This window comes from Capra hircus, chromosome 1, assembly GCF_001704415.2.
Source record: "Capra hircus breed San Clemente chromosome 1, ASM170441v1, whole genome shotgun sequence".
In the NCBI taxonomy this organism is placed as follows: domain Eukaryota; kingdom Metazoa; phylum Chordata; class Mammalia; order Artiodactyla; family Bovidae; genus Capra; species Capra hircus.
Genome location: NC_030808.1, coordinates 53,670,391 through 53,686,463, shown reverse-complemented (window position 1 = coordinate 53,686,463; position 16,073 = coordinate 53,670,391). Strand labels below are relative to the sequence as shown.

The 16,073-nt window shown below is 38.9% G+C and overlaps 1 protein-coding gene across 1 annotated transcript in view; it reads left to right on the top strand.

The window, feature by feature from the left end:
• MORC1 (MORC family CW-type zinc finger 1) overlaps positions 1–16,073 on the top strand; it is a 153,369-nt gene that overhangs the window by 44,606 nt on the left and 92,690 nt on the right. The window contains exons 9-13 of the mRNA XM_018050048.1: positions 2,867–2,946; positions 5,535–5,608; positions 7,740–7,804; positions 11,118–11,261; positions 13,476–13,630. Coding sequence (XP_017905537.1) covers positions 2,867–2,946; positions 5,535–5,608; positions 7,740–7,804; positions 11,118–11,261; positions 13,476–13,630 — 518 coding nt within the window. The remainder of the gene's footprint in view (positions 1–2,866; positions 2,947–5,534; positions 5,609–7,739; positions 7,805–11,117; positions 11,262–13,475; positions 13,631–16,073) is intronic.

Below are 16,073 nucleotides of genomic sequence, written 5' to 3'. Positions count from 1 at the left end.
GGAGTAGAGCTGGATGGATTCGGTTCTTTTTCCTCCAGTATTACTCTGATTCTCAGGAGCATTTTTATCTTCAAGAGACCACGAGTAGGAAAAAATAATGTGTGAGGCTGATGGGGGCTTCTGATTATGGATGGGGATTTGAACAAAGATTCATTCTTTTATGAGAACAGGCAGATTTGCTACCAGATTTACAAAATCACATATATTTCGTAGCTTTCTTTAACTGTTGTGAGCAGTGTGTGTGTGTGTGTGTGTGTGTGTGTGTGTGTATGTTGGTCACTGAGTCGTGTCCGACTCTTTGTGACCCCATGCACTGCAGCCTGCCAGGCTCCTCTGTCCATGGAATAATAAAATTTAAACTGTCATCTGAGATGTACACATTATCTGACAGGTTCTCTCAATGACCCACGCCATGAAGAGAGAGCATTTTTTTGTTTTTGTTGTTTAAAATTAAGCACTAATGCACAGTTGGCACCTTTTATGCCACCTATATTTTCTTGTCTGTAAAAATGTAGTCTCTAAAAATGCTTGAGTAGTGTAATTCACATCATCTTTGAAGGATTACCTCATTGTTCAGTTTCTCCTTAATTTCATTTTGATTTTTAAATAAAGATTTGATTTAAATGATTCAAATAAAAATAATTATGTGATTAATACGTGATTTTGTTTTAGAAAGCAAATTATAATTCCAGTATATAGTGGTCAATGATTTCCTACTTTGAAACTTAGATTTTGTTGTTCTCTAAATGTAACAGAGACTGATTTGAAATACACCTAGGTTATGACTTAAATGAACAATGTTTATTGTAAAAGAAAATCACGGGAACAAATTGAGAACTGTTTTACCTTAGATTTTTATGAGTGTTCCTTTCTTGTACTAACTGTGTAAATCTTCTTGGAAAATGATCATTGAAGTCAGAGGTAAAGATACATAGTTATTATAACTTGAATTGTTCATTAAACCATTGCAGTAGATGAATTTAGGATGTCATGTAGTGAGGTTTTTTGTTTTTATTAATTTTTTTAGCATTAAGCCTTTTTGTAGGTAATTAGGCACACTTCCACAAGTTTTTCAGATTTTTAAAAGAAAAGAACTGATTCAACTACTCATTTTATTTCATATTCCCAATGTTTATTACCTCTAAAATGCATACTAATATTTCCTCTATACCATATATCTAATAGACACAACTTATAAGGTGTTTATTAGGTAAAATACATTCTATTAAGTCAGTTTACTATGAAGCAGCATTATTCTAAGTTCTTTAGCTATGCTGATATCTTTAATTCTCTTAACAGGCCTGTGAGACAGAAATCACTGTTTTTATCTCAATTTACAGATAAGGAAATAGAACCACAGAAAATGAAGTCATTTGCCCAGTCTTTTGTAATTTGTACTCCTAGAAAGGGACAAACAAAGGCTTTTAACCCAGATAGGAGGGGCTCCAAGTAGCCCAAATCTTGATTAATCATGATGATGTTCTGTCCAGAGTATATCTCTACAGCCTCTGTTGAGATAATGGAAGAGTCTTAAACAGACTCCAGCTAACAGCCATGTAAATTATGTATGGCCTGTTTGTATTGTGAAGAATTTGCACTACTGCTTAGATTGTTTAAAAGCCAGAGCATAGAAAAGCAATTCTAGATCAAGCTCTGATTCAAAAACCATTGATATTAGCCTAGATTCTAGGGATTGGTCAACTTTTTCTATAAAGGGCCTGAGAGTAGGTATCTGGACATATTCAATCTCTTTTTCATATTTTAATTTTTTCCTTTTTAAAAAGCCTTTTAAAGTGGAAAAAAAAATTCTTAGATCTTAGGCTATAATAGAAACAAGCTGCTGGCTTAATTTGGCCCAGGAGCAGTATTTTGCCTATCCCTGGCATAGACTCATTGGGGATATATATATTAATAGATTTAGACTCTCTCCTCTGCATGAACAAATTTCTCTTTTTACATGTCTTAAAATGTTTTGGCTTCAAAAGATGTTCTAGAATTCTCCATCCACCTCTCACTGTCTTTCTAAACCTTGCCTTATCAGAGAATTGTAAGCTTCCAAGTCTACATGGATATGAGAGGCAAAAGTTGTAGAATGAAGTATACAGAGCTTTGAGTATTCTCAGACCAAATATTGATCTGGAGTTTTTCTCTCTATGATGACTTAAACCAGCATTTAAAATCCTTATTCCAGGAATCCTCTATTATAGAAAAACATAGTTTCAACTGCTTTCAGAGAACCTCTGATTCTGCAGAGCCTTTCTCATCTCTATTTTGCTCACTTTGAGTAAGGAAAAATATATATATACATTTCTTTCTCTGTGATTGTTCGAGTATCTTTGCTTTCATTAAAACCCTGAATCTTGAAAACAGGCTTCTTGAGCAATAAATTAGAAAAATGTTTTAGTAGTTTAAAATGATATATTAATGTGTGTTTTTGAGCATTTCAGTTAGAGATAATTGTTTACGGAGAGAGAGAAGCAATTTACCCAGTATCAATGATGCTCTGGGTAAGAAGGATGGGTATATTAACCAGAAACTTTGATAATGAAGCAGTTCAATAGAAAATTTTCTTTTTAAGAAAGTTATCACAGTTTACATGTTTAAGTGAATATTTGTGGAGGCAGAGATTTTCCTGTCTCTCTCCTGAAGTTTCCCTACAGAAACAAAATTGCTTAGTATTACAAAGCAAGGAATTTTTCTTAGTTATAAACTTTGCTGATTTAACAGCTGAATGTAACTTACTTGATGAATTTTTCTGAATAATAATGTATCTCTGGAGTATATAGTCTTCTTAGAGAATATTTTTGCATTGTGAACTTTAAAATGATAATCTGACTTGATTATGTTCTTTCCTATTTTATTTCAGAAAGTATATGTATGTCACATCTTCTTTTAAAGGAGCATTTAAATGTGAAGTTAAAAAGGCAGAAGAAGCAGTAAAGGGAGGTATGTAATTGCTTGTGGCCTGTATCATTATTGTTATATGGCCTACATCATTATTGTCCATTTAATCAGCAAACATTCATTGAAAATTATCCTGAGACATATGCTGCATTGTGTGGATCACAACAAACTGGAAAATTCTTAAAGAGATGGGAAAACCAGACCACCTGACCAGCCTCCTGAGAAATCTGTATGCAGGTCAGGAAGCAACAGTTAGAACTGGACATGGAACAATAGACTGGTTCCAAATCTGGAAAGGAGTACATCAAGGCTGTATATTGTCACCCTACTTATTTAACTTATATGTAGAGTATATCATGAGAAATGCTGGGCTGGAGGAAGCACAAGCTGGAATCAAGATTGCCGGGAGAAAGATCAATAACCTCCGATATGCAGATGACACCACCCTTATGGCAGAAAGCTAAGAAGAGCTAAAGAGCCTCTTAATGAAAGTGAAAGAGGAGAGTGAAAAAGTTGGCTTAAAACTCAACATTCAGAAAACTAAGATCATGGCATCTGGTCCCATCACTTCATGGCAAATAGATGGGGAAACAGTGGAAACAGTTCAGTTCTGTTCAGTTGCTCAGTCGTGTCCGACTCTTTGTGACCCCATGAACTGCAGCACACCAGGCTCCCTGTCCGTCACCAACTCCAGGAGTCCACCCAAACACATGTCCATCAAGTCGGTGATGCCATCCAACCATCTCATCCTCTGTTGTCCGCTTCTCCTCATGCCCTCAATGTTTCCCAGCATCAGGGTCTTTTCCAATGAGTCAGCACTTTGCATCAGGTGGCCAAAGTATTGGAGTTTCAGCTTCAACATCAGTCCTTCCAATGAACACCCAAGACTGATCTCCTTTAGAATGGAGTGGTTGGATCTCCTTGCCGTCCAAGGGACTCTCAAGAGCCTTCTCCAACACCACAGTTCAAAAGCATCAATTCTTCAGTGCTCAGCTTTCTTTATAGTCCAGCTCTCACATCCATACATGACCACTGGAAAAACAGTAGCTGACTTTATTTTGGGGAGCTCCAAAATCACTGCAGGTAGTGACTACAGCCATGAAATTAAAAGACACTTGCTCCTTGGAAGAAAAGTTATGATCAACCTAGATAGCATATTAAAAAGCAGAGACTTGACTTTGCCAACAAAGGTCTGTCTGGTCAAAGCTATGGTTTTTCTGGTAGTCATATATGAATGTGAGTTGGACTATAAAGAAAGCTGAGTGCTGAAAAATTGATGCTTTTGAACTGTGGTGTTGGAAAAGACTTCTTGAGAGTCCTTTGGACTGCAAGGAGATCTAACCAGTCCATCCTAAAGGAAATCAGTCCTGAATATTCACTGGAGGGCCTGATGCTGAAGCTGAAACTCCAGTACTTTGGCCAGCTGATGTGAAGAACTGATTGATTGGAAAAAACCTTGATGCTGGGAAAGATTGAAGGTGGGAGGAGAAGGGGACGACAGAGGATAAGATGGTTGGATGGCATCATGGACTCAATGGAGATGAGTTTGAGTAAGTTCCAGGAGTTGGTGATGGATGGGGAGGCCTAGCATGCTGCAGTCCATGGGGTGGCAAAGAGTCAGATGCAACTGAGCAACTGAACTGAGCTGAACACTGCTCTCACCATTGCAGGAATAACCACAATTAGTCAAATGTAATTGCTCCCTCTCAGGAACTTTATAACACATTTTCCATCTTTGGTTTTATCTAAATATGTTATTTATTATTACAAAAATAATTAAATTCTAAGGACACACTTAAAACTAGATTGATGTATATCAGAAACCCCAGGGACTTCCCTGATGGTCCAGCGGTTAAGACTCCTTGTTGCCACTGCAGGGAGCTTGGGTTAGATCCCCGATCAGGGAACTGGATCCCACATGCCACAACCAAGAGTTCACATGTCGTAGCTAAAGATCCCACATGCCACAACCACCCAGCACAGCCAAAAAAAAAAAGAAACCCCCATTGTTCCGTTGCAGAGTTAGATAATTTTAGAGACTGACGTTACATCCACTTTAAGACAGAATGCTAGACACGATCAGTCCTCCCACAAAAGGACAAAGTCATCCTTCCCCAGTGATCCAGGGGTGAGGAGTAGCTCTGAATCCATGTTTCATGGATTTTAGAGCATTTCAGTCAACCAAACATTCAGTCATGAGTTTTGAATTTGTATGTATATGTATAGGTGGCTCAGACATAGACAGCCCGCCTGCAATGCAGGAGATGGTGGCAGGAGCTGTAGGTTTGAGTTCTAGATCAGGAGGAGGAAATGGCAACCCACTCTAGTATTCGGGAAATCTCATGGACAGAGAGAGCCTGGTGGGCTACAGTCCGTGGGGTTGCAAAGAGTCTGACATGAGTTGGCAACTAAATGACAAGTGTATGCTCTGTAAGTTGTCATGCCTTAGAGGAAACACTGTATAGCTACCTAATCATGGAATGTGGGAAAACTGTAGAATATAGAATTTTCTGAAATCATTATTTGTAAGCCATTCTTACTGGCCATGTATGTATTATATACATGTAATATTCATTTAAAGATGTTTGAAAGAATTTTATTTTATTAAATTATCTTGCTTCTGTTTCTAGCTGAACTCATCCTGAAAGAAGCACAGATCAAAGTAAACTACTCTGACAGAACTTCTTTGTCTTCCTCTGCCAAGGTATGACATATAGTCTTCTTAAAGGGCAAACAGGGTCATTTGCTTTTTCCTGTACATAGCTGTCTCTTATCACTTACTTCCTAAACAAGCTGAGGAGATTAAGTTCGTTTTAACACAAGGGGAAACAGATGAGTGCAGAGAAAGGGGAGGAAACTCAGCAAGTTGGGGAAAGGCTGAGATTGAGAGCAAAGATGAACTAAACGTGGGGTGAATTGGGAACAGTGGGGAAGGGCATCACAACTCATTTCTTTAAAATGAAGGGAAAAGTATAAAGAAAGGGAGAAAATAATGAAAAGCTAAAAGGAAAAACTAGCCCATCGAGTCTCCCTGAAAATATCTCTTCAAATTATAGCTCCCTCTGGACCTAAATGAATGGGGAGAGCAAAGAGAACACTAATAAGCAATCCTTCTTTCTATTGCCAGGAGCTATATACTGTAATTATGAATATTAATAACAATGCTTCCAGCTTGCAAAGCTCTTTTCTTATGAGTTATTCCACACAGTTCATAAGCATTCTCTGTAATCCTTGCAATATGCCCATGAGTAAGATAGGTTGTAAAGAACTATTATTATTAATTACAATACATAGCAACTAAGAGAAGAAGAATGTTGCTGCAGGACATGTAAGTTTGCTAACTTTTACCAAAAATACAGTACCAGACTTTCTACTGTAGTGCATATTTATCATTTGGCATATTTCTTTGCTTGCATGGGGTAGGGAGGTGTTTGGAGAAAAAAAATGCTTTACGTCACCCTTCCTTCTTCCTGTTCTGCAGTCTCAGTGTAGGAATTCTTTCTGTAATTTGCTCTTAAACTTTCAAGGACCAAGGCTGTGAGGAAGAGCTCTCATATCTCATATCTGTCATGAATACGGGATGAAGTCAGAGAGTGGCACATGGTAGTTCCCCAAAGTGCTCCATGGTTTTCCCAAAACTCTTTTACCTATTTCTTTTCACTTTTTTTAAGGTAAATATGGACCTATCTTATTGTTACAGATTTTTAAAAGAAAGTTTAAGCTTTATTTTGTCTCTAAAAAAAAATCAATTTCCTTAGTTTTATGTGTTTGCAAGACAAAAGAAACAGACGCTTTCTAATGGGTCAGGACCTCGCTTTCTCCCTGCCTGAGCCCATTACCTCTCACCACCTCTCTGCTCTGTGCTCTAAGTCCATTGACAGGAAAGGTGGGGACGTCTTTGAGCAACTTGCTTTGTTGCTCTGATGTGCGCTGACTTCTTAACTTAGAGAAGAGAGCTAAGCAGAATGACCTCAGCTTTTGACATCTTAAATTCCTCTAGGCAGTTGAGTGGTTGAATTTGAAGTGAAATACTTGCCAAGCATTTACCATTTTCTTTTACAAGTCGGTGAAAATAAGTTCACTCTGTGGTCTACCCATCAAATGAGATGTACATCTTTCACATCAGGTGGATGGAGCAGGTTAAAAGTTGGTTCTTATTTGTGAAATAGTGATGAGGCATTATTTCTTTTCTGCCTGACTGGAGGGAAGATACTAGAGATAGTGTTATGAATGAGCTGATATATCAAGTTAGAAGAAAAGAAAGACAGGCAGGCACTGGTATGGAGGCATTCTGAAAGGGAGAAAATCCAGGGATGGGATATCCTTAAGGGGAAAGTTTGGGGAGTATGAGTGAAGACTGTGTGGAACTTGACACAGAGGAGACATTTTCTTTTGGCCTTTGACAAAATGTTGTAGTCACAATTTCTTTTTTTCCTGAAAAGGGCCTTAGTGATGGATCACATGATGAAGCGTTGTCCATTCTCACAGACAAAGGCCAGGTACACTGAATGACTTTCCCAAGCTTTCACGTTGTTTGTGTGAAAGCCGCTGTGATTTTAAAGGGAGCAGTGGCTATTTCTCTAAAGACAGAGAGGACGTTGGAATATGTGCAGAAAGAGAACTGTGGGCTTGGATTTGGTTTCTCTTCTTAGCTATTGGAACTTCATATTTATCAAGTATTTATCGAGTATTTGCTGTGGTAGAATTGCATTAGGCAGTGTGACCTATCACTGTTACCTTTGTGAAACTCCTGGATAATAGGATAATAAATATCAACTCAGCTCTCATTAATTTAGTGGCATTATGTTTTCTCCTAACCAAATGTACTTTTCTAGGATGTATTACAGAAAGCTCTGGAAGATGTTAAAGCAAAGCAGAAGATTCTTCAAGAGAAGCAGAGGTAAGACAGGAGATATTGTTTGTTGGAACCCTCTGCACTTTGTTAAAAAAAACTCTGATTTCACTGTAGACGGATTTGGTGATTATTATGACAGTTTCTCTTCCTTAGCCTGTGACATTTTATGCTAGTCATCATTTTATGATGAAGAAGTGAACTGCTCAAGGGGTTACCTGGCAGCTTCACTTTCTCTATGTCCTCTGGTATTTGAACTCTGAATGGTTAGTCCCAGTTTCTTCCCTCTTCCAGTACTGCTTTCAATTTAAGATGGATGATATTTCAGGTAAAAGTGTCACTTATATACAATTAAAATGAAAATAGCAAGCCTGTATTACAAAACCATTGTTTACATTGGTAAGGTTGACTTGCTGTCCAGCTCGAGTGTTAAACAAATTAAACTGAAAATAATAGCTGTTGTCCAAGTTAAGCCAGACTTTGAAAACTGTGGTAACTTTTAGAAACAAATTTTTAGGGACGTGTTACTGGTTTTCAGCATGTTTTGGTATGTGTGAATTGTGATGTGCTATATGACCATGTGTGTGTGAGTTGCTCAGTCAAGTCCAACTCTTTGCAACTCCGTGGACTGTAGCCCATCAGGCTCCTCTGTCCATGGAATTCTCTAGGCAAGAATACTGGAGTGGGTTGACATTCCCTTCTCCAGGGGACCTTCCTAACCCAGGGATTGAACCTGGGTCTCCTGCATTGCAGACAGATTCTTTACTGTCTGAGCCACCAGGGAAGCCCACTATATAGCCATAACTTTCCTCACAACTTAAATTTGAACTGCTAATTATGCATGTATCAAAATAAATAACAAACAATTGCCATAGGATTCTTTACTGAAAAGCAAAGGCCACTTTAAAGTCTTCAGAAGGAAAGAGCTGGTTGATGACTTTTTTGTTATCACAATGATAGACATAAAAGGTGAGAAACCTATATTTTATAATGATGCTAGTTGGGGTGGACTTGTTTTTATAGCAAAATGCTTTTTTTAATATTTGAAGACAATCAGTATGCCATATTGCAGAGTGATTATGTCATACCCTCTAATACTCTGTTTTGGGGTTCTTTACAAATTCAATATTCTTTTTAGTTAAACAGCAGGGAACTAATTATAGAGTAGACATTTTTGAGAAAAAGTTTGATTCATATATATTTAACCCTACATGTTTGTGCATTTAAAAATACATAATATATTAATTCATGTCAGTAACTCCCTCAGAAAATCTAATGTACTCTGTCATTACATCCACATAGAAGGGCTGCTAAAGCTTTATTATTGTCCTTTAATGATAGATATATTTAACCAGTCCAGCAAGTATATTGTATTAATTTTAATAGCCTATGATCATGAATTTGAAAAGAAAGAAGCTGTTTCTGTGGAATGAGGGGAGCTACGGGATGAGTGGAGGGAAAGAACTACGTTTGATACCATTCTTGGTGGAAAAGGACAATGACATTTGCCACTCACCTAAAGTCTTCCAGAATCACGCAGAGTATCATTTCTTTTAATCTTCATGGCATCCCAAGTGGCTAGACGGATACAATGCCCATTTTTCAGATGAGACGAAAAGTTGAAGTGGCTCATCCATAGTCATATGGTTATTTCAGAGATGAGCTTGTACTCGAAGTCATGCCCCTCTTTCTGGTTCTTACATGCAAGTGCTTTTCAGCCTCCTGCTCCTATGATGGTTTCTTGTGTATTCTGCTGTCTCTTAATTTCTGCTTTTATACTTTTAATGCAAATGTCACATAAAACATAGTACAGCAGATAGAGTCAGAAAAACAGAAGCTGTTGTCCTTGTAAACATGCTTCATTAACTTTGATTTACTTTTGAATTTGGAAAAAGATAACTGAAGAATATCTTTTGGCACATTCCAATCTGTGTAGGTCAGGAAGCTACAGTTAGAACTGGGCATGGAGCAACAGACTGGTTCCAAATAGGAAAAGGAGTACGTCAAGACTGTATATTGTTACCCTGCTTATTTAACTTCTATGCAGAGTACATCATGAGAAACGCTGAGCTGGAAGAAGCACAAGCTGGAATCAAGATTGCCAGGAGAAATATCAATAACCTCAGATATGCAGATGACACCACCCTTATGGCAGAAAGTGAAGAAGAACTAAAGAGCCTCTTGATGAAAGTGAAAGAGGAGAGTGAAAAAGTTGGCTTAAAGCTCAACATTCAGAAAACTAAGATCATGGCATCAAGTCCCATCACTTCATGGGAAATAGATGGGGAAACAGTGGAAACAGTGGCTGACTTTATTTTGGGGGGGCTCCAAAATCACTGCAGATGGTGACTGTAGCCATGAAATTAAAAGACGCTTACTCCTTGGAAGGAAAGTTATGACCAACCTTAGATAGCAAATTGGAAAACAGAGACATTACTTTGCCAACAAAGGTCCGTCTAGTCAAGGCTATGGTTTTCCCAGTGGTCATGTATGGATGGGAGAGTTGGACTGTGAAGAAGGCTGAGCACCAAACAATTGATGCTTTTGAACTGTGGTGTTGGAGAAGACTCTTGAGAGTCCCTTGGACTGCAAGGAGATCCAACCAGTCTATCCTAAAGGAGATCAGTCCTGGGTGTTCACTGGAAGGACTGATGTTGAAGCTGAAACTCCAGTACTTTGGCCACCTGATGTGAAGAGCTGACTCATTGGAAAAGACCCTGATGTTGGGAAAGATTGAAGGCAGGAGGAGAAGGGGACAACAGAGGATGAGATCATCGAGAGTCAGCATCACTGACTCAATGGACATGAGTTTGGGTGAACTCCAGGAGTTGGTGATGGACAGGGAGGCCTGGCGTGCTGTGGTTCATGAGGTCGCAAAGAGTCGGACGCGACTGAGCGACTAAACTGAACTGAACTGAATCTGTGTAGAATATTTGGAGGTTTGAGAACGTGAAAGTTAGAAATCACATTCAGTGTTGGAAATACCTACATTTTCACATGGTCAGATGATCATTTTTCAAAAATGCTGCAATGTACTTACTAGACCAGTTAATGTTTCACAATTCCACTGCACTTCCTAGTTCTCATAAATTTAATTGGCAAACTCACATGTGAATCAAGCAATGCTTATGTTTGACTGGTATGGTTATTGCCAATCATGTTTATGCAAAATACTTGGCTATAGAGAGATACTGAATGCGCCAACTAGGTTTTGCAAAATACCTGGATATTTTTTATACATATGTATATATATATAGTTCCTTTATGTTTACCTTCTGAGTTATTTAATTATTATTAGTTTGTAAAATGTATATTTTTACTTAATGTTTTTTTTTTTTTAACTTTCTAAATGTAATGCTAGAGAGTTAAAAAAAGCAAGGACACTCACCCTGTTCTTTGGTGTGAACATAGAAAACCGAAGCCAAGCTGGGATGTTCATTTATAGTAATAACCGCTTGATCAAAATGCACGAGAAAGTCGGCCCACAGTTGAAACTGAAGTCCTTGTAAGTATGTTTTTGTTTTCAGAGGCACAGGCAGGCTGAGGGAAGATGTGGTAGGATCCTGTCTGTGGAGTTAGATGAGTAATTAATCATAATGGGAGCAGGTGTCGTGTCCCCCATCCACCCTTCCCATTAATGTGCAGTCATTCATCTGCCTAATTTATAATATCAGTAGGATTGCATGCCTGCTCTAAGGAAAAAGCACACTTTTGGAAATTTTACCATTTCTGTGCCATCTACTCGGGTGAAGTTGCTGATATTTCTCCAATTAAAAAATAATGCAAGCAGGGTAAAGAAATTTTAGAAAAGAAAAATCCATAGTCTTGTAACACAACCCTTTCAACATTTTGTGTAGCCCCAGCATGTATGAGTTCTTGCCAGTTACCTGCATGAGCGTATATTCTTAGCTCTCGCCAGCCTGCCTGGATTCCAGAGGAATACATTCTGGTGCTTTCCCAGCGGTTGGTCTGAAGCTCCACAAGCTGCTCTCATGAATTACGTAGAGCCCTGAAGAGAGACTGTAGAAAATTACAGAATCAGACAGGATAACCAAGAGCAATAGGATAGCTCAGGGGAACATTTCTTCATCTTGTCTCCTCACTCTCAAGGAGATCATGATTCATTCACTTGTTTATTCAGCAAGCACTGGTATTATAGTACCATGTGCCAGGCACTGTACTAAACTCTACAGACAAAATGCTTAAGACCTACTACCTTTTGCTAAGGAACTTATAGTCCAGTGAGAAGGACAAGTGTATTTTTTATATTGTGTGGAAACAGTGAGAATGAGCTTTTAAAATATAAATTAGTTTACTCTCTTGCTTAAAATCCCAGTGCATGTAGAATAGCACTGGTTTTCATGTCCTGCCGGTGACCTGGCTTCTGCCTGGCTCTGGGACACCCGCTCCAATACCCACCCTCTGACAGCATTCCCTGCGCACCAGCAGGCATCTTGTTTCTCAAACGTCCTAAACTCGCTTCTGCCTCTGGGCCTTGACATTTGCTATTCCCTCTGCATTGAACCTTCTGTCCTTAGATCTTCTTAAGTGATGGTCCTAGCATGTCGCTCAGGCATCAGCTCTGAAATCTGCTCCATAGGAAGGTCTCTTGGACTATATAATTAAAATTAGCCTCTGACATCACTCCTTCCACCTTATCTCTCTTCACATATTATGGCACCTGCTGTATTTTGCTTACACCGCTTATACCATCTGAAATTATCTTGTCACCCGTAATGGCTTTCAGCCTTTAATAGAAGAGAAATCTCATAAACAGGGACCTTATCTTCCTTATTCATAACGTATTCCTGGTTTCTGGCATGGGACCAGGTGCTGAGCATGAATGAATTGATAAATGAACAAACAAATATCTGTTATAGGCAAGGACCAGGTGCAAAAAGACCCTCTTATGAGGGGCAGTGAACCAAACCTGAGAAAGTTAAGTTAGGTCTCCTGGAAGAAATGATGCCCAAATTTAGTCTTACAGAATGAATAGTTGAAGGAAGGGCAGGGTGGAAAGGGAAAGTGATGGAAAATATGATGGAAAGCCACAAATTGGGAAGGCATGGCTTGTGCACCAGCCGTAGGCAGAGGCCTTGGGAGCCCCTGAAGAGCCCGATTTCTGGACGCCTTTTCCCCAAACAGATTACAGCATTAAGCAGAAGAGCCCAGCCACATACATCAAGAGCTGCTGAAATGTGAAAAAAAATCAAGTTTATCCATCAGGCTATTCCTTTCTCAGATAGTACAGCCTGTATATTCCCTTAATAGATTTCACTGAGCACCCGGGGACCTCTATAATGATGAGGAGAAATCTAACCTGACAGGTGAAACAAGGATGAAAAAAAGCAACTGTCTGGCCTGTATTGTTAAGAGGACCGTGTCAGTTTATCTCTGCAAGGGATTGTTAGGGATGTTTACTGCTTCAAGGCCTCATTTTCCTACTCACCCTGACTCCCCATGTCAGGTTATAGGTTTAGAAAAGGAGTCATATTAACTCAGTAATGACATATTAAGACATTTTGTATTATGGGACCAAACACAACTGGAATGACCATAGACTTACATTAAAAAGTACAGTTATAACTTGTTAACTTTGACATGCTTTGGACCAAATGACTGAATTTATTTTTTTAATGGGTTTTGAAAGATAAATACTAGCCTTTTCTGTTTTCTTAGCTTAATTTCACATAATTTATATATGTATTTATTCTTCCAGACTCGGTGCAGGTGTAGTTGGAATTGTTAATATACCCTTGGAGATCATGGAACCATCCCATAATAAGCAGGAATTTCTCAATGTCCATGAGTATAACCATCTTCTAAAAGTTATGGGACAATACTTGGTCCAGTACTGTAAGGACACCAGGATCAGTGAGTATTCAGTAGCCATGATAAGAGATGCTTAATGGGGATTAAATTGATAATGTCTGTACGCTGGAATGATTGTACTCATTCAGATAAACAGTAACCCAAAAGCCTGAAAGAGAGCACCTGAATTAATAAGACAAACAAAGGGGAAATAGGAAAGTTAGTCTCAGAATCTTCCCTAGAGTATTACATGAAAAATAAGCCAGCAGATTAAAAATTATAAGAGGAAGGCAATCAAAGAGCAGTATGCAATGGCAGCTGATCATGTAGGAAGGGGGCGGAAGTTTGCTGGAGATACGCTGAGAACCACCCAAAGAACACTCTAGGACTCTGCTGTATAGGAGTGCAGAGTCCCACACAGACCTAAGCAGCTCCTATTGTTGTTATTCAGTAGCTAAGTTGTGTCCAGCTCTTTGCATCTCCATGAAATACAGCACGCCAGGCTTCCCTGTCCTTCACTGTCTCCTGGAGTTTGTTCAAACTCATATCCATTGAGTCGGTAATTCCCACCCAACCATCTCATCTGCCTTCTCCTCTTCCCCTCAATCTTTCTATAGAGTAATCATTGTTGACCCTGAATAATTGTAGATATATTAAACCTTGTTTTGTATATCTGACAAGCCTTGAATATGTTAATTACAGAAAGATTTAGAAGAAAAATCACTACATACACTTGGAAGTGTAAAGAGATAAACTGAACTTATCTAGAAAATTTGATTTATTCAGATCACCTCACTCTCCAGAGACGCCTGACAATTAAGTGGTGTGATGATGATGAGTGATTCAGTCACTAAGTCATGTCTGACTCTTCCAAGTCCATGGACTGTAGCCTGCTGGGCTCCTCTGTCCTTGGAATTCTCCAGGCAAGAATTCTGGAATGGGTTGCAATTTCCTTCCCTAGGGGATCTTCCCGACCCAGGAATCAAACCCAGGTGGAGACAGATTCTTTACCGATTGAGCTATGAGGGAAGCCACATGAAATGGTGTGCTGTGCATTAATTAAGCTTCCTTTAAATTTTGCAGACATATTGCTTCATTTATGGAAATATACAGGCTATTGTGTATTTGTTAAGTGAATTGCATAAAGTATGTATAATTCATGCATATCAAAAATTATGTCCTACCCTTGAGACAACTTAAAATCTTATTCTAGTTTCACTTGAAGTTGTAATTTTAGAATTTTGTGTGTGTGTGCGCCCACTCTGCTTGATCCTGAAATTGTCTCATACCAGTGAAACAGGAAAGAGTGAAAGAACTCAGGGGAAACAAATATAAAGGTGGGAATGACATTGAGGGTGTTAATTTCCTGTGGGTGCTGGATTTTCCTGCCATAGTCTAAAGCCTCCTCAGAGTGTGGTCTGTGGACTAGCAGCATCAGCATCACCTGAGAGCTTGGTGTACATGCAGAATCTGAGGCCCCACCCAAGACCTACTGGATTAAAATCTGCATGTTAGCAAAGTCTTCAGGAGATGCGAATATACAATAAAGTTTAAGAAACACTTCTCTGAAGAGTACGTGCATGTTACTTATGCTTAGCAAAGGCATACTGTTTCACATGTATGTTTTTTTCTCAGAGACATGTTTGAAGTTATAGTGAATGTAGGAAAGACTACGTTGTTTGGCAGGGTGTGCTTGAAGCTATATAAAACATTGGAAGATACGGAGTGAGGTTGTGTAAATCAGTGATCTACTCACTGGTCTTTAAATGCTAGCATAACATGGTTCAAAAAGAAAACGTTAAGCATTTGAAAATTACGTAACTTCCTCCATCCTTATATTTTCTCCATAATCTCTTCTTTGTCTTGTTTATCCTTGCATATCTTTGTTCAATCACTAAGTTGCATCTGACTCTACGACCCTGTGAACTGCAGCACACCAGGGTTCCCTGTCCTTCAATAACTTCCAAGGTTTGCTCAAACTCATGTCCATTAAGTCTGTGATGCCATCCAGCCATCTCATCCTCTGTCGCCCCCTTCTCCTCCTGCCCTCAATCTTTCCCATCATTAGCGTCTTTTTCAGTGAGTCGGCTTTTCACATCAGGTGGCCAAAGTATTGAACCTTCAGCTTATCCTTAGAGTAAAGAATTAAGTCCTCAGAAGGAATTAGGCATTCAGTTTAAAGACTATAGGAATGATTTCAATCCAGCCCAGATTTACTCAAGACAGTCATACACAGTCCTGATTATACGGGTTGTCTCTGTAAGTTCCTTTGGAGTGTGGGTGCCCTCCCAACATGGTGCTGTCAACTCCACAGAGTGTGACTTGCCAAGTTTCTCCCCTCTGTATAACTTCCTATCCCTATTTTATCTACCTAACTTTTTCAAAGTCTTCTCAACCGAAGATGTAGTATGCTTCAAAATAAGTAAGTTATATTTTTATGTTAATCACTAATGGTTAAAAACATGTTGATGTCCTAGTTCATAAATGTCCATGAATGGAGTTAGGA